The 27,300-nt window shown below is 31.8% G+C and overlaps 1 protein-coding gene across 1 annotated transcript; it reads left to right on the top strand.

Moving 5' to 3' along the window:
• LOC143064097 (multidrug resistance-associated protein 1-like) lies at nucleotides 1-25,816 on the top strand. The gene is made up of 17 exons (XM_076236658.1): nucleotides 1-66; nucleotides 996-1,122; nucleotides 1,659-1,835; nucleotides 2,620-2,787; nucleotides 4,198-4,387; nucleotides 5,321-5,432; nucleotides 6,687-6,807; nucleotides 7,278-7,509; nucleotides 8,547-8,857; nucleotides 10,595-10,794; nucleotides 13,771-13,894; nucleotides 16,065-16,166; nucleotides 17,556-17,699; nucleotides 18,209-18,367; nucleotides 20,979-21,145; nucleotides 22,093-22,287; nucleotides 25,342-25,816. Exons 1-17 carry the CDS (start codon nucleotides 11-13, stop codon nucleotides 25,463-25,465), a joined length of 2,709 nt encoding a protein of 902 aa, XP_076092773.1. The 5' UTR covers nucleotides 1-10; the 3' UTR covers nucleotides 25,466-25,816.
• Nucleotides 25,817-27,300: the final 1,484 nt, after the last annotated feature.

Here is a 27,300-nt window from a genome sequence, read left to right as displayed (position 1 = left end):
TGCTATTTACATGAAAAAAGGTTTCTTCAAATGGAACAAAAGAAGCGATGAAAATACATTGAAAGGGTAGGTTATTTATGTTGTTCAGTTCATCGACTGACATACGATATGATCAAAATATAAGTTTTTTCCTAGAGATTATTAAAGTGTTCTTATAAAGTTTGTGAATCAGTGGTCTAGTTAACACACCCATAACCAGTAGACATTGTGATTTTGGATTTCATTCATGCGTTTTACGCGAAGGCTACGAAAGTAGTTTCGGAAAAATGGACTATGAAAGAGTAAACAAAGGATAAATATTCCGAAGAGCAATGGCGTTCAAAAATTTGTAGGTATGAAATAAAGAAATATGAACACTATTAAAACTGTTTGTTAACTCGAATGAGATACACAATGAATCATCATGTACTGAAACAGCAGTTTCAAATGTTACTGTAATTATTTAATGACTTTGTGTATTTGAAACAGTAAAAAACTTAAGATAAACTCTATATACTTTATTTTCTAGTTTATAAAAAAAACTTAAAGTAAACTAATAAAATTGTTTGGAAAGATAAATATTCATAATTTATGTGTAAACTTACCCAAATTGGAGACAAAGAAATAATAATTGATGTTAGTGGAACTGTTCGTTTTTTTCTTTCAATCACAAAAAGAATTGTAGAAGCAAAAACAAAACGTTTCGTCTAGAAGTCTATATAATCCCCTTCCCTTTCATGAATATGACCTACCGAATTAGACTATTTACCGGATTTGTTATCTCATAAGCAACACGACGGGTGCCACATGGGGAGTAGGATCTGCTTACCCTTCCGGAGCACCTGAGATCACCCCTAGTTTTTGGTGGGGTTAGTGTTGATTATTCTTTAGTTTTCTATGTTGTGTCCTGTGTACTATTGTTTGTCCGTTTATCCTTTTCATTTTTAGCCATAGCGTTGACAGTTTATTTTCGATTTCGTCCCTCTTCTATATAAAAATACATGTTTCAATATTAGGATCAATGCTCAATTTGAAGAAAAGAAATTAATAGCTGTTGTCGGATTGGTTGGATCTGGAAAATCGTCACTTTTATCAAGTATACTAGGAGAAATGGAAAATACAAAAGGAAAAGTACAAGTTAAGGTATAGAATATAATATAACATTCAATAATTAGTTCATTACATATTCTTCTTTATCCTATGATTTTTTCGACAATGCGTCTCAATCATGCTCAATCCATTTTAAAACTATAAGAGACTTTTTGAGGGGCATCTATCCTTAAACATCACCGGGTATTTAAAAATTAAAGGAACATCAAATACCCTTATTAAGATTTGGATCAGAGCCAAGAAACGACCCCGCACAAAGAGCTGGCATACTGTCACGTTATCTCATAGATGATGGTTCGTAACGCAAACAATGGACATAGCTAAGCAAGGAAATGACATTTGCGTATACTACACAATTTAATCATAATCGGAATAAAGTGTGATTTATCAATAGTTTCTGGCACCGTCAACAAATTATTTCAATTAAGAAAAGGTACAAATGTATCAAAAATAGTATTTTGCTAATCTGTATGAGTGACCGTTCGTGTCATTTGCGGTATAAAATCTGTGTTGTCTGAATTTACATCTCCGTTTATTCATCACTATATAACTGCATACCCTTGTTTCAGGGATCTATGGCCTATATAACACAGGAAGCATGGATACAAAACATGACAATAAAAGAAAATATATTGTTTGGGAAACAATACGATGAGAAAAGGTATAACATGATCATCGATTGTTGCTGCTTAAAACCAGACTTAAAAAGTCTACCTTCAGGTGACTTGACAGAAATTGGAGAAAGGGTAAATTTAATAATTTAGTTTTTCTTGTACTGTTTTATTTATATGAAACGAATGAACTGTTTTTATTTTAGTAAATACTTGGTACATATAAATCATGTATATTGTTGAACAGCTCTTAACAGAAACATCAGTGAAAAGGGGAAAAGAAAAGAAAAAAAACCGCACTGGTGTAACGGCACTAAAAAAAACCCCTAAAAATAAAACGATGCGAAACAATAAACGAAGAAAAAGATAAGACATACGAATGTTATGCTTTGAATATCATAGAGTCTATACAAGTTGTGAATATAAACCGAATGAATATCTTACATCCATAACACCTGTTTATATGAACTTAGTTATGTAAAACAATAAGAAAAGGTATATTTTCTATTCATTTATTCACTTTAGGGTCAAACTTATAAAGCTGTCAAACAAGTGAAATTTAACTGTTAAAGTGTCATAAGAATATATACTTAAATTTAAAAAAAAAACTTGTTTGCACAATTTTTCCATAAATGAAAATGTAAGAATCTTAAATATATGAAAAGTCTGGAGATATGATTTCCAGCCATTTTTTGAATGGCTTATATCTCGAAAACGAGCGAACTGGCCCATATTTTTTTTTTGCCTTTTTCGTTTCTTTATTTGTATACTATCAATACATAATAATCTTTTTAAAAGCTCGTTATTTTGAAACAGAGTAGCGAGCCTCCTTAAACATTTTGAACAATTGACGAAAACGCCTGAAAATAGATGACATCCATCTTGTCAAAAAAAGTTATGTCTGTGTTTTAAAATGTAGGGTATAAATTTAAGTGGCGGACAAAAACAAAGAGTGAATGTAGCTAGAGCAGTTTATGCAGATGCTGATATATATTTGTTAGATGACCCTTTGAGTGCCGTCGACGCGCATGTTGGTAAAGATTTGTTCCACAATGTAATAGGAACAAATGGGCTTTTGAAGAATAAGGTTAGAGTTAAACATGACCTTAAAGTATACAAGAAAGGATGCATTCTGTGGTTTACTTATTGTCCACAATAAAAATTGTTGTTAAACAAAATTAATCAGATACTCTAGTAGATGATCAGTAAATGCTTCAAATCTACAGTATGTATCATGTGCTAAATGTTTGAGGAAAATGTCTCAACCAATTTTATGTCCCATTTATTTGCATTATGTTTTCTGATCAATGCGTCCGTCCGTCCGTCCGTTCGTTCATCCGTTCTTCCGTTCGTCCGTCCGTCTGTTCGTCCGTCTGTCCCGTTTCAGGTTAAACTTGTTGGTCGAGGTAGTGTTTGATGAAGTAGAAGTCTAGTCAACTTGAAACTTAGTACACATGCTGCCTAAGATAAGATCTTTCTAATTTAAATGAAAAATTAGAGATCCACCCCCATTTCACGGTCCACTGAACATAGAAAATGATAGTGCAGATGGGGCATTCGTGTACTGGGGACACATTCTTGTTCATAGATAGTTTGCAAATAATGAAGGAACAATACATTGTTATTCTGGTTCGTGAAATTAAGACAAATCGAAAAGTAACAATGAGAAACATCTATTTTTAATCTATAAAATAAAATCAAACAGACCTATAAAAATCCAATTGCACGTGTTGGTTTAATTTATTCATATCTTTATTTATGTTTACATCGCTTATATGGTCATCTGAGGTCAAATCGATAGGTAATTAGATGGCGTCTGGACTAAAATACACACGAAACGAACCTATATATTATCTACCCCATGCTCTGTAAACTGTTTATTTTAGACTTTTGATAGTTTGGATTAATGATTTACATTGTTATAAATCAAATATGAGAATTTGAGTCAAATCGGTGACCATGAATTTGACAACTAGTGCGCCTTTAACGTTTGCTATAACCGTTTTTAATTTTTTTGAAATGTTACCTAATTAACTATTGTTAGTCGAAAAGAACTAATTTAGCCAATCTTGTCTGACCTTTCTTATCATAACTGATGGTCGAGGGTTAATTCGTGATCAGGTACCCTGGCAGGTAAGCAGTTTCTGTTCTCGTGTACGTTGTGTTGATCGTGACAAGCGAAGTTACTTACCAAGACGAATTTCATAATAAGATATAAACAATGTAAAGAGGAATGAATACTAAAAATGGCTACATAATAAAAATTATCTGTAGTTATTAAAGTGACAAAATAATTCTATAGCTGCCAACAAAGACAATTCTCTGAGACAATTTCAAACTGAAAATTTCTTTAAACTTCCTATCATTATGTTAATTATACATCAAATCCAAGATATCACATTTTACCAGTTTAAATCATGTCAACCCTTTGTTTTCTGAGGTAGTTTTTTGTTATTTTCCTTCGCATTAAACCAAAGTTAATTTTAATATTCTGTAGACTAGAATATTAGTAACGCATGCAGTTCACTTACTACCTCACGTAGATAGAATTGTAGTTATGGATAATGGCCAGATATCTGAGAAAGGAACATTTGATGAACTTGTTGCTCATAACGGTCCATTTGCTCACTTCCTTAAACAACATCTGGTCTATGAAGAGCAATATGATGATGACGACGACGAACAAAGTGAGTTAGTTAATAATAGGTATTTATGCTTTTAGTCTTACAAAGGGCTTTTGTGCTAGCACCATCGCTTCTAACTATTATGATTGTCATGATTTACCGTTTTTTTTGTTGGCGAATTTGTCGGGTTAATTTTTATAATTGTTTCCAATTTTACTTAATCGTGTTGTCTGTGGTGTTTTTTACACAAGTTTTTCTGCTCGATTCATGCAAGTATTGTCACGTTAACCAATTATGTCTGTTTGTGTTGAGCACGCGATTATAACAATATAACGGATCACTAGTTATTTAAGGACTCTTTACAGCTTGCTGTTCGGTACGAGCCAATTCTACTTGTTGAAGGCCGAACGTTGAACTATGATTGGTAACTTGGTTGTGACTTGTGGGGAAAGTTGTCTGAATGACACTCATACCACATCTTCTACATTAACCCACAATTTTCTTCTAAATTTTCTGTACCAAGTTATTAATATGTCAGTTGTTTTTGTTCGTTTTGTTAGTTGATATAGTTCAGCATTTCATTTTGTCATGTTGTATGGGCTGCAGACTCTTTGATCATACATTGGTACTTTTACATTGTACATTTATAAAATATTTGATATAGAAAAAATATTTTTACTCCTGCAATATAGCGAAAACATACTTGGAAAACGTTAATAAACTTTAAAAAAAAATGAATTTAAGGTCATATAACATCTGTCAGAATTTCACCTGTACTCGCTAAGAAGAATCAAATTCATTTTACCAAAAATACTTTTGAAAGATAATGATGTTCAAATTTTGATTCTGAAAGAAAAACTTATTTTAAGAACTTCAATTATGCAACTAGAATGTACAATGATATCAAATAAATTTTTTATCTGATCATGTCTGATTTTCGTCGTTTCATGTTTTGAATTGACATCTTTGTAAATTCTCTTTTTTTTTTTAAAACAGTCATTCAGATGAATAATGAATTGGTTGACAGACTGGAAAGTGCATCTGATGTGATAACATCTGACGAGGAGGAAAGACATTTCAGAGAAATAAAACAGCGGAGATCCAGCATGTAAGATATGAATTAATATATAATCAATAGCACTTTGTTGTCTATTTTATTACAACCCTTTATATAAAATTCATGTATTGTATCACGAGCTTCTAGAGTAAAACTGGTTTGTGCTACGTAATACAATTGTAATATTCAATTGAATAATTTGCAAAACCGGATCTAAAACTACGATTTACCTGTCCAAAACAACATTAACCAGCACAGTGCACATATAACCCGTATATTTAGAATTAAGGTTTTATTGTTGTCAATTTAGTTACCTTGTGTTTATTTGAATGTTAACATCTTCGTGATTTTATAGATGAGGGTGGTTCGTCAATGAATTCCTCTATTTTCGTCTGGCGTTTATATTTTTGGTTGACCTCAATCCTGAATTTTCGGGTTAAATCAAGGCAAAAAAAAAAAAAAACCCAACATGGTAGGATAGGTTCAAGTATAGTTTGTATTAGAAAGCGGAATTTTCTACTGGTAAATATTTTTCTATTTTGTTAATTAAACTACTAGTGTTTAACAAACATACACTTACCCTAATGCTCATCACTCTATATCAAATAAAAGTACATTAGAGCATCAACAATGACATCATTTTCCATCCAATCACACAACAAATCATTGGAATCATCCAAGCTATTACGACAGTTTTACAGCGCCAGGATCGGTATTTACATCGAAACTATCTTGACTGCTTTGGAATAAACCTTTCAGTTTAGTATAATTTGACAATAAATTCATGACAATTAAGGACTTATGCGATGTCGATAGTGCACACTGTTGAAGGCCATACGTTGACCTATAGTTTTTATGTTCTATGTCATTTGGTCTCGGTTGTGGAGTTGTTTCATTGACAATCATACCAAACCGTCTTATTTTTATATTAAGCGGCAATTTACGGACCAATCGGTCATATCACAAAATATAGGCATCAGAATTGCTTCGCTAAAAGTATATATATATATATATATATATATATCACAAAGTTATTACTTTGCAGTTATTTCGCGTTGTTCAATGATAATGCAATTAATGCAAATTTAACGTTCTTTTCGGATCATTTTACAGTTTACAAAATGTTATTAAACCTGGTTCGAACATAAACGCAGATAGAGATAAAAAAAATTCCTTACTTATCGTTAATTGTCTTGAGAAAAGATTAGTTACTCTATTCATAATCCTGTTTTCCTACGATATGATAAAAATCAAAATCAAACGATAAAACGAGATATATGATTCTGAAAGTTGAATTTCTTACAGTAGAAGACGGTCCTTAACTTTGGAAAGAAGCAAGTCCCTTTCATCGAGCTTGCACCATTCAGCTCATATATTAGGAGACCAGGGAAAATTAATTCAGGACGAAGAATCTCAAGTTGGATCGGTGAGCAGCAACCAAGTTGTTCTTACAGATAAAAAAAGTTGATGAATCTCGTCAGAAAATCGTGTTCTGAATATTTTTGACAGCACAATTATTCATATAAATTGTTTAAAGCACAAACGTAATCATAATTTCATAAGAAAATTTAACCAAACCCTGTAGGTACAATTTATCTTTTATTTTGTTATCATGTTTCAGTGTTTCATCAATATAGTCGAACATAAACTAAGGTTGCAACATTTATAGAGAAAAAATGACTTACAAAGATTTTTTTGGGTATTTTCCTACGTAGGTTTATCTGCTTACTAATAATTGTACAATCGATCGTACTGATAAAAATGTCCTGTCCGTGGTGGGATTTATATCATTAATGTAAACTGTTATTTTTAATTTTGGTTTTTTTTTTCTACTTCCAATGTTGAAAAACCAACCTATTTACTTATCACATGATACATACTTCAATTCTTTTTCAGGTAAAAATTAGTGTTTTTGTTACATTTATCAAAGCTATGGGTATGACGACGATAGGGCCTGCATTTTTCTTGCTTTTTACATCACGAGCTTTACAAGTATATTCCACTTTTTGGATTACATACTGGACAAGTGATTCCTATTTAAAGAACGAGACATTAATGCAGACTGATGAATACCATAACAAACAGCTTTATTATCTAGGAACTTACGGCTTATTTGGATGTTTGCAAGGTAAGCTTCTGAAAGCTTAGTTTAAAATATATATCTGTTGTATTTAAGATTATTACAGTGAAGTTAGGGAAGGAATTTTGTTTTCAAAGGAAAGTAAAAGTTGGCTGCAATTTATAAAAATGGCGTGCGTAAATCACGTAATCACATGTTTGAAATGTAACCAAAAGGTTATAAACATACATGAGTTTAAAGGGCTTAGGCAATACCGAAAGGTGCTCTAAAAATACTTGAAGTGAAATATAGTGTTCTTCTGTCCTTATATAAATACATATTTTTTTGGCAAAATTTCGCTTTTTGATTATCAACATTCAAATACCTTGAAATGTTGTACAATTTCTGCAAGACACAAAAAGTAGATGGCTTTATCGACAAATTACTTTATATTATAATGTTTTTTCATAAACATACCTTAAGGTAGATAGGGTGTCTTCCTCCATCTTGGATTTTGAAATACCAGAAAACATTGGTCTAGATCTTTGATAGAATGTGCAAATTTTGAGAGTAGTAGGTAATTCATGTGTAAGAATTTTCATTTCAATATAGAAAATGACATGTTTTATCATATTTATGGTTGTATTTTACAAAAACACAGAAACTTTAATTTGATTCAAATTTTTCAAACTTTGCCACATAAGGGGGGGGGGGGCACCTCCAATATAAGGGCAGATAATTCAGATAAAGATATTTTTACAATAGAATGTGTTAGGAATTTCTCTATTTCATTAAGTAGCAACAAAACGAGTCCGGTGACCTTTTTTTTTTCTTTTTCTTATCTAAAAGCATGCTATTACAGCTATCTACTCATATTTCATCTCAAAATTCTATGATACAGTTTTCGTTTTATGGCAGAACATTTGGATTCTATGCATAATCTACACAAAATCTGTCAATTATGAACTTCCTGTAGCATGAAAATAAGCCCCGTGACCCATTTATTTTTAAAAAGCATGATATAAACTACATTTTGGCAAACTATTAAAAAATTCTATGGATTATAATTTAGACACCCCATCTACCTTAATATCTTTTTTTTGTAGGTTTGACTTTGTTCCTTTATGGAATTTTTCTCTTTACCGGATTTGCCAATGCATCATCTAAATTACACCAAAAAATGTTACTCTCCATAATGCACTGTCCAATGTCATTTTTCGACACGACACCTGTCGGTAGAATCATAAATAGATTTTCTAGCGATATTGATGTTATCGACGAAAGATTTCGGCGATATTCCGACTTCTTTATTGGAAAGCTGAACTCATTAGTGTCTATTGTAATTGTGATCGTCATCCAAACACCGCTCACCTTTATCGCCGTAGTTCCTGTTTCGGTGTTGTTCATCATTCTTATCGTAAGTAAAACAGTTTTCAATGATCGTATAGTGTTGCCCTTTTTCTGGAGATCGGGAGATTTAATCAAACATTTATATTTGTATTATTTATTTTTTGAATTATTTTCACCTTATGTAATTTTTCATGACTTTGTTTCTTATCTGTCTTAGGAGTAAAGCAGGTTTATATATTGATTGCTGTGTTCATATCGGATAACCAACTATTTTATATTTGTTTATTGACTACTTAAAAAATAAATTAGCAAAAATACCGAAATGCTAGGAAAATTTAAAACGGAAAGTCGCGAATCGTTTGAAAAAAACAAAACAAAAAGACAAGCAAAAACAGAAGACCCTTCCGGAGCACCTGAGACCACCCTCAGTTTTTGGTGGGGTTCATGTTGCTAAGTTTTTAGTTTTCTATGTTGTGTCTTCTGTACTATTATTTGTCTGTTTGTCTTTTTATCATTAGCCATGACTTTGTCAGTTTATTTTCAATCTATGAGTTTGACTTTCTATCTAGTATCTTTCGTCTCTCTTTTAGTCAAAGCCAAACTAGGGCCATGACCTAAAACCACAATGAAGCAACTACTGAACAATAAGTTAATTAAAAAGACAAATTAATTGGAATAGTGACCCACTCTTATAAAACCATTATTAAGGAGATTTCTTGAATTCTTCTACTTTTCGGAATATTCTTAAATAAGTCGCATGTAGACGAAACGCGCTTCAGTGCACCAAATTTGAAGGCTGATGTCACTGATGAGTTTTTATAGTTATAATTTCCAGTTACATACCTTCTTACTAATTTGCCTATCAGTATTTTGTTAATGAGTCCCTGTTTATCTCAATGTATCGATAGTTCACTACCTTCTTAGTTTCTTCTCTCTCTTATAAATTGTATAAATCAAAACAAAACAACTTTTATAGTCGCCGTCAAGTAAAATTGGCACCATGTTTTATGTCAAAATTTTCTTAAATATCGACCGCGTTTACTCAAGATGGAAGCGGAAGTAAACTCCTGTCCAAATATCCACTACTTTCCTACTTTTTATTGTGTTTGCACTGTATAATCCTGACCTTCACATTTTTCAAGATTATTTACAATGTAAAACCGCCATCTTAGTTTCTATGAGGATCCCCTATTCCATAACATTTGTTACTCTCCGGTAGTATCATTGTCATTGGTGATACAATTTCCCGCGCTTTTTTCGTAAAGTTGAGGAAAAGCTCCGAGAGACACAAGAAAATGGAGAGCACGTGGAACTCCACGGCAACACTTCCGGTAATAACAATGTCGGATTCCACCATACAAAAGAATCTTAGATTATTTGAAGGTCAGGATTATACAGTGCAAACACAATAAAAGGTAGGAAAATAGTGAATATTCGGACAGGATGTTTCTTCCGTTAATTGAAAAACATGATCTTTAGTAAACGCGGTCGATATTTAAGAAAATTTTGACAAAAACATGGTGCCAATTTTACGTGACGGCGACTATAGTTTGTAGCAAAGAAAAACTAACTTGGATTTAAAGTCTTTTATTTACGAATGCTGCCACGATAGTAACAGTTAGTAGAAGTGACAAAAAGAATATCTAAAAATTCGTCCACACTTAACCAATTTTATATTTTAAACGAAAAGAAAGAAAAACCTTTTTCGTTTCTTTTAAAAATGTTTAATATCTTAAAACAATATTTTTTTTAGATGATAATTATATTGTAAATATAGTTTTTAAAAAATCATTATGTTTTGCAGCGATTTTATCTGCCAACGTCCCGCCAATTGAAGAGGATAGAGGCAGTGACTAGGTCACCTATATTTAATTTTTTCAGTGAAACTATTAATGGAGCTAGTATTATCCGTGCCTACAAATCTCAGAACAGATTTGTTTATGAACTTTATAAAAGACTTGATATCAACTCTGGATTTTATTTTGCTGCTAGTACTGCAATGGGGTAATTGTTTTAGTCTTTTCTTCAACGTTTTTTTTTTGTCTTGATTGCTATGCCTTCATCAAATGTTTTTGTCCTTTCATAATACCAGTTGCTAAATAAACGATGTTTATATTTGTGCATAACACAAGTTAATGTAGTTTTCTGATTTTTTAATGAAGCACACTCAATACATGTAATGTCGGATATTTACTGCTTGATATTTTAGTCTAAGATACATGATTTTTAAAATTTATTGCAAACAGCATTTAATTTGCTACCAGCAACTGTGAATACTCTGAGATCTATAATTAGTGTCTTTTTATTGTAAGGATGTACATTACCCTTCCACATGTGTATTTTCGGTAACGTCGTTTCTGATTTGTATAGATCTGATGAGTAAAGCCGTTTTCAAATCATTTTTTTTATAGTTTGTTCATATATTGTGCTTTTACTACACTGTCTCAAGATAGGAAAAGCTTTGGTGCCCGCTAACATTTGAAACTTCGCCATATTCCATATGTGCCTGTCCCAAGTCAGGACATATAAATCTGTGTTTGTCGTTTGTTTGTTTCTGTATACCATATTTGTTTTTCTTTCATTTATTTTTTAATAGATATATCAGGCCGTTTCTTTTCTCCAATTGTTTAACATTTGTCATTTTGGGGACTTTTATAGCTGACTATGCGGTATGGGTTTTTATTATTGTTGAAAACCTTAAGTTGTTAAATTTTATATCATTTGGTCTCTTATGGAGACTTGTCTCGTCGGCAATCATAAACATCTTATTTTGATGTACATGTATATTCAATAATTCAACTCTACAAATTGATCATCCTGATAGATGTTAGCATAACTTGAGTTCAGTGAAAGTAATGCTTTTAAACATCCAGCTCAAGTTATTTACTGAATGCGTCATGAAATTGAAATAAGATAATCACGGCTGTAATATAAGGAAAAAGTATTCTATTCTTATGACATTTTATAAATGAATAGCTTTGAACATTGTTTATTGGTTTATAATTTATTGCTTAGTTTTCTAACAGAAAGTAATTGAGTAATAGTAATTTGAACGAAATTTCGGAAACAATTACTGATCTGCTTATATTATTGGAAAATAATTTATAATTATTACAGTCAGCAAAATGTTCTGTCAACTATCAACTTCCTTTATATTGACTTTTTATTAGTGTTGTCAACGGTTAACCGGTTAACCGGTTAACCGTTCGAACGATCGAATACCGAATACCAAAAAAGCTAACCGGTTAACCGGACTTTTTTTCAATTTAGATAGATTTCATATAAATGTGTATTGAAATCATTAAATAGTTGTGTTTTCTTTAAAAAATGTTGTCGTGGTAATTAATTTGACGGATCAACTGTCCAGTATACTGATTGGTATTGTTAATACAAAAATATAAAATTAATTAAAATTTGTCTCTCAGCTCGGGGCAAGATCTTAAGGAAACATAATTAGTTTCATGTTTTTTTAACAATAATTTTTAATCAGTAATACGATTAAATTTTACGATTTACTTCATTATTTCACTTTTGATCTCATATTGTGTAGACCTACATCTGAATGTGCGTCGTGCAGGTCTTTGTCATAACTAAATACTAAATCAAAAACTGTAAAAAGCAAACCAACGTGAATGTAATCATAGATGTATTACATCTATGATGATAGATGTATTACATCTATGATGTAATCAATGTATCAGGATTAATCAATTTCAAGATCAAGACGTTTTCTTTATTTTTCAATTTGAAGTTAGTACAAACGCCATAATTGATACCGTGTATTTGATTATTAAAAGTCAAACTTCGACAGGAATATTCACAGACAAGCATTATAAAACCAAAGGCCAAACTTCCATTCATCGTATTATAAAAACGTAAATGTATGACTTGGATGGAATGTAGTCACATTGACACTCATACCACATCTTCTTACATCGATGTGTAGGGTACTTTAGATAAGGCCTTCAAACATTAACTTCGTCCTGAATAGGCATGAAATATTTGTCACTGGATGTTAAGCAACCAACAATCAATCAATCAAACATTAACTTAAACTACCGGTTAACCGGTTAATCGGTCGAACGATTATACGAGTAACCGGTTAGGCATAAGTGTACGATTTGACAACACTACTTTTTATAAGTCATTTGTTCTTAACATTATTTCTATGATTGTTATTTTGTTTCTCTTAATAGGAATATGACATTTATTTTTTACATGATAAATTTTGGGAGAGCTGTTGAAACAAATCACAAATCTATAATAACTTTATGTTAGACCAATAAAACAGTGTTAAGTGTTTATAACCAAGTCAAACGAGTGCCTATACCATATTAGGTGATTAGGTATCATGATGCATTCAATAGATTGGGATGGTTAGCATTATTATTATTTCAATGTACTTAACTTCTCACTATGACTAACAACCTTTTACTGAAAAAAAGCTTTGAACCAGTTGATCTGCTTGTAAAGTGGAATTCAAACTGCAATTGGAAAATAAATCTATTTAGCAATTGATGTTGTCAGATAGCTTTTGAGAAAAAAAAAACAGATTATGTTTCTTATAACAAAATATGAGAAATACCTTTTGTGTTTATATGTAGACAGTAATGATACTATGTAAATTGTATTAAACGAGGTTATTTTTTGATGAGATTGAAAGTAGCGATACTTGAGTACTTGTTAAAACATTTCAATCCCGTTTTCTTCAGATACATTTTTTTTCAAATCTTATTTCTTACAGTGCTGTAACCGTTTTATTTTTTTTTCACAATAATTCATTATCATTATTCACAATTAAATCGTAGATAACTGTGTACTCCTTCGTATGTATTTATCCTGCATTTGGTCCATCTTATTTCGCTTTTAACTCTTTGTTGCCTTCGAATTATCATAGCTTTTGTTTACATCAAATTTATCAATATTTCGGATTATTTCGGATCTTCTTTGTACCTATTGACAAAAAAGTTGTATTTATAGATGGATAGGCGTTCGAATACAGAGTTTTGGGAACCTAGTTGTTTTCGCTGCTGCTTTATTTGCGGTCTTGTCTGAAAACCTTAGTGGTGCTGATGTAGGATTATCTCTTTCATATGCAATGCAGGTATGAAACTACAATAACAATTTCTTCGGTTGGTTATTAATAAATGCATATAACCAAATAAATCTATACAATTATAAGGAAGCACAAAGCTCAATGTATTACAAAATAGGATTTATAAAAATACCAAATTCCCTACAAATCATGCTGATATTAGAACTAGAATTCTTCCATTGCAAATGTTTTGAACAAAAACCCATTAGGCACACTATTAACAATTATGCCAAACTTTAAACGTAACCAAAACATCTAAGGTAAGAACTGGAGAACAATCTCAATTCTGTAAACATTTATCTCTTTCACGTCCGCACACTGACTTGAAGGGATCACGTAATAACTGAAATTCTGCGTAAGTAACTCAATAACGGATTAATTTGATCTAAAGGTACCAGAATCAAAGACATTCAATTAATTTTTGCCGAAACTACAAACATAAACGTGTTGCGCACGTATATTAGGTCCTTTGGATTGACATTAAGAAGCAGGGAATCAACTATTGTAATTGCGACGCAACCATTCTCCTACAGGCTCTAACCTTGTGAATTTTAAGAATGTAGATATGACAAAATCAAAGGTACTCTATTCATATGATTTGCACCACGTGACTTTGGCCCTTTTGATTGAATTACTTCCCTTAGTTTAAGATTGGAATTATAAGTTATATCAAATTGCGGATAATCCAGTCATTTTCCGTCATGGATCTAAAACTAACGTGTCTTTGAAAACTTCTTTTGGCGGATATTTACAAAAATGTTGTGTAATTCTGAGGGAAAATGCTTAAAATTTGAGAAAATTTGAAAAACGTAAGAAAGCAGGTAGCTTAAAAAGTTATCCAACTTTAATATTCAACCTACAAGGTGTTTCCCTATATGCGGAAAAATAATGAACAACATTTTCTTGCACCTTAATTAGTGTTTTGAATTTTGCTTTTTTACGATTTTTCGTCATTTTATATAGCAATTATACTACGGTTACCACCTGGTTACGCTTCCGATTTTCAAACTAAAAAGGCCGAATGATTTCAAAGTAAACAATGTTCGTTTGTACACGGACAGAATCATAAAAACAATTCACCTATATGCAGAAAAATTGTTGTTTCGATATAGGAATTGGCATTTTTATATAAGGGGCATATATAATCCTATTGTAATGGCAGTCGTCATGACAGAGCAGAATGACCGCTATGCAAATAAGCAAAGTTCCCTAAAGTTTGCCATATGAGGTGATTGGAGATCAAAGTAGGGGCAAACTCTCTTGACAAGTCACTCCTCTACGCTGTTCTCGTAGATAACCAAGATGTCGATTGAAACATATTTTTGTCTATTGTTCGATCGCAAAGTCTTTATTGCTAATAGCATTGAATTTTTTTTATGACGTTCATAATGACTAAAGAGCTTTTTTCATTGAAGTACTCGTCGTAAACAACAATTGCTTAATGACTTTAGTTAGCATGTCCATCATGAGTTCTACTTGAAACGATCATTCAAGGAAAAACTGGTTTCGACTCCAATGTTATTAAAGGGAGGTAATAGTTTATGATGGTCCTCTGTAAAACAAATTGTAGGCAAATTGTATCGATCCCTACGTCTCGGAAAGAAAGTAACGGTTCAAGACGTTTCTGCAAAAAAAAAAAAAAAACAACCGAAAATGATTTTGCAGTCAATCTTGACACGGACTTTTCGACATATCACGCATCTGTGAAAAAAAGGGATTTTCTATACGGACCCACAAGGATGCGGATCTAATAGCTCCATGTGTGACATGTCGACCTTGATAAAGACATTGAACCAACTAATACTATGTTATAGTAACAATCGTTTGAAAAAATGATCTGATACAAATTGTTACAGACTAAAAGCGCTTATCTAACGGTTATATTGATTAAACAAAATATTTAATATTTTGAACGCATATAGATTTCAAAAGAGGTAATGTTATTATGTTTTGAGGACATAAAGATCAATAGTATTTTAGCAGTACATCTAAAAGCTACTATCATTGAGTTTTTGTAATCTTAATGCGATTTAAATTACATAATTTTATACGAAAATGTACTGTCAAAAACTAAGCTTTTTAGTCATGTCAGTACCGTAAGCTGCCATAAGCTATATTTTGTTCTATTTCCGATTCTACAAGTTAAATTTGATTTACAAATATAAGTTTTTTTTAAAAGATAATGATGACAATGAATGCAGTTATACAGGTTCTAAGTTTTCTTCAAATGGATTTGATCTCAATAGAGAGAATAGATGAATTTACCCACCTTGAACCAGAGGTAAATATTTAGTATTGTTAACCTAGTTATTAATATAATTTAACGCTTAAATATTAATAATCTAATACTGGTGAATTAAATGCAATTCATCTTAAACATGCAATGCTTCAAATTTTGTTTCTTATTGGCTTATATAAATGCTTACATCAATGTTAGAACAGTCTGATCGCACACGAAAAACTGCATCATTTTGTCTGACATAACATGGTGTTAGATATGATACTGTATCTGATGTTGTTCATTTTTTGTTAGAAATGATAAATATAGATTATAACATGGCATTTTTCATATCAGCCCCATTATCAGCCTTAGGTCATGATACAAGCCCGAGTGTCGACAGCCTCGAGGGATGATTTTGACCATGGGATGATAAGAGGTCTGCTATGAAAAATGACATGTTATGTTCTTTTTATCATATACTTCAGCAGAAGACCTGCAGACAAACACTATTTTAAAACTTTAAAAAATGAATTTGTTGTAATATTTGATTTGTATTTTTTGATAATATATTTTACTGATTCCTAATATATTTTCATCCAACTATATAATGTTTAACCAAAAAAAAAACCTACCATTGAGGTGTATTTTCCGGATTTTGCCGAATTACGTCGAAATGTCAAGCGATAACGTTATAGAAAAGCAGTAATAACGATAATAACCGGAAGCAGTTGATATAAAACGGAAGCAGTTGATAACAAAAGTCATATCACTCTGCTGAAGCAATTCTTCAAATTTAATTGAGAAATATATGTACAATTACTTTTATCATGGGGTACAATTATACCCTTATTTTTTATAAGTATATGATTTAGTATGATATCATAACGATATTATTTATCACTAATTCATTCGATTTCTTATTTCTTCTATTAACGTCTTCCGTAGAGCCGACCTTTGTTTTTCTAAATTGATCGATTGTAGCATTAGACGTACTTATTTAAAATTGTCGACTAAACTATTGATTATGTCCCTTTTACCAGGAAATATTTAAGTAAAATAAATATCTCAATGATAACAAAGTAAAACAAAAATACAGAACTCCAAATGGAAAGAAATGTGGGTAAAATCAAACAATCAAACAAAATGAGTCCATGTATATTTTAAAAGCATTTTTCCTAGTCTTTACATCTTCGATACTTGTTTTTGATAGTAAACTATAAATCATACTGATTTCTTCGGACACCTATAGTAACACCATTACACCATTGATACACAATGCTCGATATGCATAGCATTTGTAGCTCACCAATTCACCCTAAAAAAAAAATCATGTTTGTATTTTCCAATATATAGATTATAATGCAATTCTTATTGTATTGCTTTTGGTACAATTGATCGTCACTACTCTTTCATTAATTCCTCAAGAATTCATCACTTGTATGTTTTAAGGCAGAATGGATAAATGCAAAAAGACCTCCAGAACATTGGCCTGATACAGGACGTTTACAGTTTGACGATTACAGTACACGATATAGATCTGGACTTGACCTCGTTTTAAATCGAATATACTTTGACATCAAAGGAGGAGAAAAGGTACATGGCACTTGTTACAAAAAAATGTTATGAGAAAAGCAAAGTCATTATATTTCATAATAGCTTAGATTGATGGAATATCGAATGTTTGAAGGACATAACCTTTCTCAGTTTCATTTTGTCCTCATTGGTATTAAAAGACTGTTTGGCAGCTGGTTAAAAACATAATTTTAAGTTAACACCAACGACTCATTATGATATAAAATCCCATCTGCAATTTAAGAAAAACAGTGTTGTAAAAGTTATAAAAGAGGGGCGAAAGATAACAGAGAAACATTCAAACTCATCAATCTAAAATAATCTGACAACGTCTGTCGTACTAATTTATAATCCTGGTACCTTTGATAACTATTGCTACAAAAGAATAAGACACATCGACAAATGGAGTCACAAATGAAGGTTATCTGAGGTGCTGCGGAATGGTAAGCAGATTGTGCTCCACATGTTGTACCTGTCGTGTAGCTCATGCTACTACGTTATAATTGATATTTCAATAAATTCCCTTACAGATTGGAGTTGTTGGGCGAACAGGTGCAGGGAAATCGTCATTAACTTTGTCGATTTTCCGCCTTATTGAAAAATCAAATGGACATATTGTGATTGATGGGATAAAAATAGACGACATTGGCCTACATGATCTAAGGTCGAAAATTTCCATTTTACCCCAGGTAAATAATAGAATAAAACGATGAAGAAGTATTACTATGGTATTGTTATAGAGCTGTTACAAATCCATCAACCAGGGAACGAGTGAAAGCCAAATTGTGAAGCGTCACGATCAGCTTTATTAATAACTTACATTGAAAACATATATACCTAGCTGTAGCTTGCATATTATGGTACTTCCAAGACTAGCAGGTCCGCTTAATATTCTTTTGAAACAAATTTCAATCTAAGATCGATTAATGCATCAGTATAGTCGTCTGATTTGTAGTTTAATCGATTCTGTATTTTTTTCCGATTGAGACATTTTCAATCTGTTGATTCAAATGGCGGTTGATGCATGCGCATCAGGAAACTTTCACCCTGTCTAGTCGGCGCACATGGTCTGTTTCGTTTATATGTTTGCCTCAGTTTTTTTGTACCAACACTTCATCTTACTCGATTTACGAGACTTCAAAACCGGTTAGTAAATGTCGCCGAAGTTAAAGGTACGATATATGACAAATGTGACGGTTTGAGTTTTCCCATTGTCAACTCTTCATTACCAAGTAGTAGTATAATATAACCCCCAGCGCCATTTTATAACACTGATATGGTTAAATTTAAAATTGTGCCAACATTAATGATATTCCTAAGCGTTTAAAAGAAAAGAAAACACACAGACGACAAAATGACAATGAAACGTATAGGATTAAGTGCAGCAAGCCACTATATTTTGTCCAAATATAAAATCAACATTTTAAAATTAACAATCGTGGTCTTAATTTTGCTCTTACAATACTGAGATAACGGTGTTAAAAATAAAATAAAAATTCACATGTGATAAGTACCCATGGCATCACATTATGACTACTGCATGAATATGTGCTTGTTTCGCTGTATAGTATATAAAAATATTTGATGAAAAAAGAGCTTGTATTCAAAATCATAAAATGCAAAAAAAAAAAAAAAAAACAACAAAAAACACAAAAATTTACAAACAAAAATATTCATAATCAATATGCAATCAAAATTAATAAATCATACGAATTTACATAAACTAAAATTTAACTAATTGAGTAAAGGACAAGGATAGCAAAGTACGTCAGAAAATCTTTCCCACTAAAGAAACATCTTTACATATGCAGTTCTAAAGTTAAAACAAAGGAAGGTATGCGGTGGGAATTAATATTTACCACAGATTGTTTGATTAAATCTCAAGCTGAACTTTTAAGGACGCGTACACATTGCACATACACGTTAATTTGTGTTTATTCTGCAAGAACAATGACTAGTAAACAAGAAAGATGAAATCAACGCTAGCACAGGTCATATAAGCTGAATTACTCTATACGTTAAAAAGTGTTATCTAATTTCAACAATGTATCGATCAACCAAGTTTAAACAAATCTGACCTACTGACCACTTCCAGAGACCACTGCAGAGACATTAGAAACAATTAACAGTATTAATTCTGTATATAAATAAGTACTATAAATGTACATAATTATTCGCCCCTGCTGTCGTTGCGTATTTTACTTTACGTTTGAATCAACAAATAGAATTGGTAATTCTGTAAAAGTTCTTGATTTTCCTGGCATAATATCAATAGTAAAGTATATTTTAGAACGGAAAAAATTGTACACACAGAAGAAACAACTTTATATTTGTTGAAATACTGTAAATAGTTTTACAATATAAAGTTTCTACATACCTATTTTTATTTCTTTGATGCCCACAATGTATCCACACAAAACAAAGATGCATGTTCTTGACATAGTCGCATATAATTACGCAACTGCAACTTCATTACATAAAAAGAATAGGTTTATACGTTTGCATTTTTTGGTTTTACGCATTTTCATACATGCTATACAAATACGAAATAGTGTAAAAAAACTTAGTTTTCTATGACAAAAACAGGCCATTACTCCTTCGACAGATTTTATCGTACTGTTTAAGACAACATTTATCTTAGATAAATTTGGCTATTATGTATAGGTGTTTTTTGTTGATATACAGAAGCTACTTTTTATACATCCTTGGCATGCACAATTTTCGGCTTGAAGCGGGTTTGGTAGACTTTTATCCAGAAATTCGACACGTACAATTCATTTAGTGTTTATATCATATTTTATCTCAAATATACGAATATTTTAGGTTTGATAATTATCTTCCTTATATACATTATTACATTTATTTCTTTGTTTTCTTAAGTGCACATTTAAAAAAAAAAACATTTTTAAATGTTATTAACTAGCTGTTATTTGTAAAATAAATGACGATAATTAAAACACTCTTTAATTTTCAAATTACACTACTTCAAATCAATTTTCCTATTTTGAGCCATCGAGTGAAATGCTGTGAATTAATTTAAAGCTGAGAATATTAACGAAAACGAATAACAGTAATGCCTAACAAAACTATCTCCTGATAATGGAATGAATTATGTTTTAAATTCATTATTTTATTGATACATTTAGTAGTGCTACAACATCATTTTGAATTATTCTAAATGAGTTTAGGAACATTTTTAATTCAAATTATCAATTTATAGTGCACACTGTGTAAGTTTGCCGCATTTAGTTTTAATTTAATAGCAATATAATTATATCTTTTTTTTTCTATCTCGGTCAGGATCCTGTGATATTTTCAGAATCACTTCGTGAAAATTTAGATCCAAAGAACGAGTTTAGCGATGAACAGATATGGAAAGCTCTAGAATGTGCACATCTAAAAGATTATATTGCAAATCAAAATCAATGTCTGGAAACAGAACTCGGAGAAAGTGGTGGAAATCTCAGGTAATAAATTGATATATAGATGTACATAAGGACATTACAAAATCCAAACCACATTCTATATCAACCCGGGAGTTCTATATCAGCCAGAATTAAGAAGGCTTGCCAGTTGATATCGATGGATGGTTGGCAAAGCATGCGATACAAATGACAGATATTATTTTCAAAATTAGACGACATGGCATTATTGTCAATGAGACGAATTCAGCTAGGCACTATATGACGTAGACAGCGTAATATATGGCATGTAATATGAATTGCAATGAGATATTCAAAAATATTAAGTATATGATAGAAATCAGTGCAATTGCAGATATTTCTAAATGTATTTGAAATTCTATTGTATAATGTTTTCTTGTTGTAACACCAGTCAACCATTTACACTCGAGTTTTTTTATATTGCGGTATAATGTTTATCTGTCGATAAAGTTCATCAGGGTATCTATATTCATGAATGTGGGAATATTATTGGTCAGTTATCTTTTGTTTCCTACTTTTTGATTTCACATACTAGTATTAATTCTTAAAATCTATGTTTATTTTGTCTTGAAATCTATATTTGTTGTTCTCTTCTTTTTCATTTGTTAATAAACATGTAATTGCACATGGGTCATAGCTGAAATTGTCATTTACATGTATCCAGACTGTTTTGTTCAAACAATCGTAAAGGCTGCAAATCATAAAGGCAAACGTAACTGATTTAATTGTTTTTCTTATGTCCTTTTTATTCAAATACTACAATCCGAACAACGAGAGGTCAAAGTTACTGGTACCATTATAGTGAAAAACTAGAATTTTATAGTGTAGTTAAAATAATGTCTGAGTAATATTGAAAGAAAAAAAAAACATATCCGCTGTTTTGTATATATCGCATTTGATAGTGACATCTACTTTCTGTATAATAGTTTTAGTCCTCAAACAAATTGTGTTAACTTTTAATCTTTTAACAGTGTAGGTCAAAGGCAGCTACTATGCTTGGCTAGAACACTTCTGCATAAACGTAAGATATTGATCCTTGATGAAGCTACAGCAGCGGTTGACATGGAAACAGATGAGTTGATCCAACAAACGATAAGAACACAGTTTGCTGAATGTACAGTACTGTCCATTGCACATCGAATAAACACAATAATGGACTATGATAGGTACCCATTCAATATTCTATAACAGAGAATTATAATAAAACTAATAATACATTAACTTTATATATGTAATTGGGTTATGTAATTTTTATTGTGCACCACTTATTGCAGACCTGTTTTTGTATTGCTAGGAGATACAATTTATGACCAAAATCAGCAAAGACCCATCGAAACAACATCTGATACAAAAATTTAACAATACTTTTAGATATTTAGATGATATATTGGCTCTCAATACTGACGACTTCAGTATGTATACTAAAAATATATCTCCTGCTCAACTTACGTTAAATAACGCTAATAGTAACAATGACCACTGCCCTTTCCTCGATCTTGAAATCTATATCCATAAGGGGAAGCTTTATACAATAATTTATGATAAAAAATACTGTTGTCAGGTCCTTAAAGATTGAAAATTTTGGCTTTAATATTGATTCACTTATAGGGTCTTAGCATCGGAATTAAACACGTTTATTTTAAAACCAGTTGTTGGTATAACACGGGTTATGTTCTTCTCATAATATTTTATGATGATATAATACTAAACCCCTAACGGGAGGGATTGTGTCTGATATTCATATGATGAAGACATAATCTTTCAATCAGTTTAATTGGGCCTGGAGCTGGCATGTCAGTAACTGCTAGTAGTCTGTTTTTATTTATGTATTATTGTTATTTTGTTTATTTTCTTTTGTTACCTCTTCTGACATCGGACCCGGACTTCTCTTGTTTTCTACATTGGCTAGAGATATAGGGGGAGGGTTGAGATCTCAAAAAAACATGTTTAACACCCGCCGCATTTTGCGTCTGTCCGTAGTCAGGAGCCTCTGACCTTTGTTAGTCATGTATGATTTTTAATTCTAGGTTCTCGCTGCATTAAAGACCTATTGGTGGCCTTCGGCTGTTGTCTGTTCTATGGTCGTGTTGTTGTCTTTTTGACACATTCCCCATTTCCATTCTAAATTTAAATATTTAATTGTCTTTTTAAACTGAAAAACTTATATGTCACGTGGGTTGTTACAAACCTAGTTAAAATCTCACTAATATGGCATTTTCGTCTTGAATTTATGTTTAACAATGAATGAAAAAATACAGCAGACTAAATTTGTAACTCATGTATTTTGAAGATATATGTGTTCATATTGTACTGCTATTGGTAACTTTTGATACCCTGCTATAAGTTTTCCAATGGAAGTTGATGAGTGATGTAAACATTATACATCACACGGTAATGCACGCGCACATGAATCAGGCTAAAATTTTTAAGGAAGCTATGCATCCTTCAAAAAGCATGACGTACCCTCCATATACAGCCATTATGTATAAAGATGAGAACCTAATGCCTAAAAATCATTCACTTTGTAATTCAATTGGTTTATAGTTAAAATTTGTATACATAATGCTTGAAATATTTTAAGAAAGAAAGTACTCCTAAACTTGTTAATAATTCTTATTACGCTCTTGTGTTATTTTCAAGATCTTCAGTTGTATTGTTATTTGCACTACACAAGAATGTTAAAAGCTTAACTATATGAGATAAAATAAACATAACTATTAAAAAATAATGATCCTTTAAATAACTTATTATACAAAAAAAAAGTAAAATCACAAAAATACTGAACTCAGAGGAAAATCTAATCGACAAGTCCATAATCGCATTGCAAAATCAAATGACAAAACACATAAAAAACGAAGACTGTCATATTCCTGACATGGTACAGGCATTTTCAAATGTAGAAAATGGTGGATTAAACCTGGTTTTAAAGCGCTAAACCTCTCACTTTGATGACAGTCTCATCAAATTCCGTTATATTTACAATGAGGCGTGAACTAAACAGACATGATAAATAAAATAGTCAAAATATGAGTACAACAGTCCTCATCGTGTAACAATTTTATAATGAACAATTTAACAGAACACAAAAACATCCATCTACAAAATTTAAACACATTCCTTGATTCGCGTGTCTGACGTCAGACAATTGTTGCGTTACATATATTTGTCGTTCAATGTATATACAAACAATTTTAAAATTTCACATAGGCAATGTTAGCATACAGGGTTAAAAAATCAAAAGTATGTAAGAATTAATTTCAGAAATAGACCGAGATTTAAAATAGTCCAAAAGTTATAAAGAATTTATAAGAATCCACAAATTGTTCATTCCACTACGCGATTGAATACTTTTGACGTTTGTGGTTCAACGTATTTTCTAATTCTTAATAGAAATATATCATAATGACATATAATATAACAATATCATACTGACGGGATCTTTTAAAGCACAGAGTCACGTTATAAGAACCAAAGAAACACAAAAAGTCGCATATACAAAACACACCAGCAAAAAATGAAAGATAATATAAACACATTGACGGGATGTTTAAGTACCTAGCCACGTTAAATAGATATCAAATAAAACAATCCAACAGTAATAGTAATATTAATAATAGAACAAAGACAAACGAAGGAACAATATAACACGTTGTTAAGATGCTAAAAAACATCAGTACACAGAATCTATACATCAAGACCATCATGTATTATTTGTGAAGTTGATACGGAATATTTATCAACAAGGTCGTGGTACCTTCCGATGAATTTTGTTTAGAAAAGGACGAGACGTTCCTTGACATACCCCTGGTTCATCAACTTTCTACTCAGATACTGATGACGTTTTACAAAGTCTGAGTAGGAGCTGCAAGCTCTTGAATATCGAATAAGTTGGGAAATATATCCCATATGCAGGTGAAGTTGGTATAGTGCTACTGAGGTGGGGGAAATCTATAATTTCAAAATTAAAATCGTCTCGTTTGTCATAGATTCTTGTACTGAGATGACTGTGTAAGTCAAATCCGAGATATAAGTCTAAAAATGAGGCGGAAGAAGCCGTGTCTGTTGTTTCTTTAATTACTTGTTCTGGGGGATATTTTAATGGAACCCAATCAGAAATTTCGAATTGTTTATGGAAAGAAAATCATCAATATACCTAAAAGTGAAATTAAATAATCTGGCTTCTTTGATCCTCTACAGCACATAATTTCACTATTTTTCAGAATATTGGTAATGGACCAAGGCTGTATAGCACAGTATGATACACCAAGTTCATTACTAAAAGACAAGCGGGGTGTATTCTTTTCCCTAGCAAAAGAAGCAGAACTTGTACATAGTAGCATATGATTTGTGTTGATTAAAATAGTATGCATTTAGCCATAACTTGGATTTTAAAATGTATGCTTTGTCTTAGACATAATTTGTGTTTGAATTTGTATTTGTGAATGTAATATATGCTCATAATAACTATAGTAATTTTTCGGGGCCTTTACAGCTCGCTGTTTGGTGTAATCTAATGTTCCGTGTTGAAGACCGTACTTAATGGTTTAATTTTATTAATTGTGACCTGGATAGAGAGATGTTTCATTAGCAAGCATACCACATCTTCTTATATCTATCATAAGATTGTTACATATCTTCCTAATTTAGAAATGATTGTGAATAAGTTGACCATGTTTACCTATTCAACACTGTAATAATATCATTGAATATTGTTTTTATTGGTATAAATATTGATTTTGTTATCAGTAAATGAAAGTTAACTAAATATACATATTCATGGAACTACAATCTGTCGATACCTGTAACTTGGCATTGCACAAGGTCATGTTTTTCTCTGGCTGTTCATGACGTCTTTACACTAAATCCATTGGATGTTGGATGTGTACGGATTGATAGTTTAGTCTTAGTTGCATGATTTTTTTTTATTAGTTGTTAGTGGCTTTGAACTAGCTGTCAGATAACTGCGAGTACTCTCAGATCTCTTCATTGTGTCTTTTTGTGTCGGGATGTATAAGTACCGGGCCACGTCCACTGTTTTTTTGTCCGTCTGATGAGTTAAGCCTTTTTCAACTGATTTTTATAGTTCGTTCTTATGTTGTACTGTTATTGAAATCATCCCTTCGTAAATTTTACGGACGCCATCACGAGTTGGTTGACCGTTATGGAATAAGCGTTTCACAAATGATATCGGACATGTTCCTTACGTCGTAACTACAATCCCCTTCCCTTTCATGAATGTGACCTACCGAATTAGACTATTTACCGGATTTGTTATCACATAAGCAACACGACGGGTGCCACATGTGGAGCAGGATCTGCTTACCCTCCCGGAGCACCTGAGATCACCCCTAGTTTTTTGGTGGGGTTCGTGTTGTTGGTTCTTTGGTTTTCTATGTTGTGTCGTGTGTGCTGTTGTTTGTTTGTCTTTTTCGTTTTTAGCCATGGCGTTGTCAGTTGTTTTGGATTTATGAGTTTGACTGTCCCTCTGATATCTTTCGTCCCTCTTTTATACCACTGTCCCAGGTTAGGGGGAGGGTTGGGATCCCGCTAACATGTTTAACCCCGCTACATTATTTATGTATGTGCCTGTCCCAAGTCAGGAGCCTGTAATTCAGTGGTTGTCGTTTGTTTATGTGTTACATATTTGTTTTTCGTTCATTTTTTTTTTACATAAATAAGGCCGTCAGTTTTCTCTTTTGAATTGTTTTACATTGTCTTATCGGGGCCTTTTATAGCTGACTATGCAGTATGGGCTTTACTCATTGTTGAAGGCCTTACGGTGACCTATAGTTAATAATGTCTGTGTTATTTTGGTCTTTTGTGGATAGTTGTCTCATTGGCAATCATACCACATCTTCTTTTTTATATTATATACATAGTAAAGAAAGTGTGGTAAACATTCTTATGCTATTCAAATAATGAAGGAAAAAAATTTCAAAGGATCAATAAAAACCCACAAGTCGAAGAAGGTAGACTACACAATGGACAAAATATACAAGACAAAAAAAGAAGAGTATAAGATCTTTATGGACGACTCAAGGTGAGGCATCACACATCCCACAAAAAAAAAACCAGTCTCTACAACGCACAACATATAATGATTGATCAATTCGCTATTGCAACATTAAGATATGGTTTGATTCAACTAGGGGTGCTATTATTATCTTACCTAAAATCAT

Source organism: Mytilus galloprovincialis, chromosome 2 (assembly GCF_965363235.1).
Source record: "Mytilus galloprovincialis chromosome 2, xbMytGall1.hap1.1, whole genome shotgun sequence".
In the NCBI taxonomy this organism is placed as follows: Eukaryota; Metazoa; Mollusca; class Bivalvia; order Mytilida; family Mytilidae; genus Mytilus; species Mytilus galloprovincialis.
This window is presented reverse-complemented; position numbering and strand designations above follow the sequence as displayed.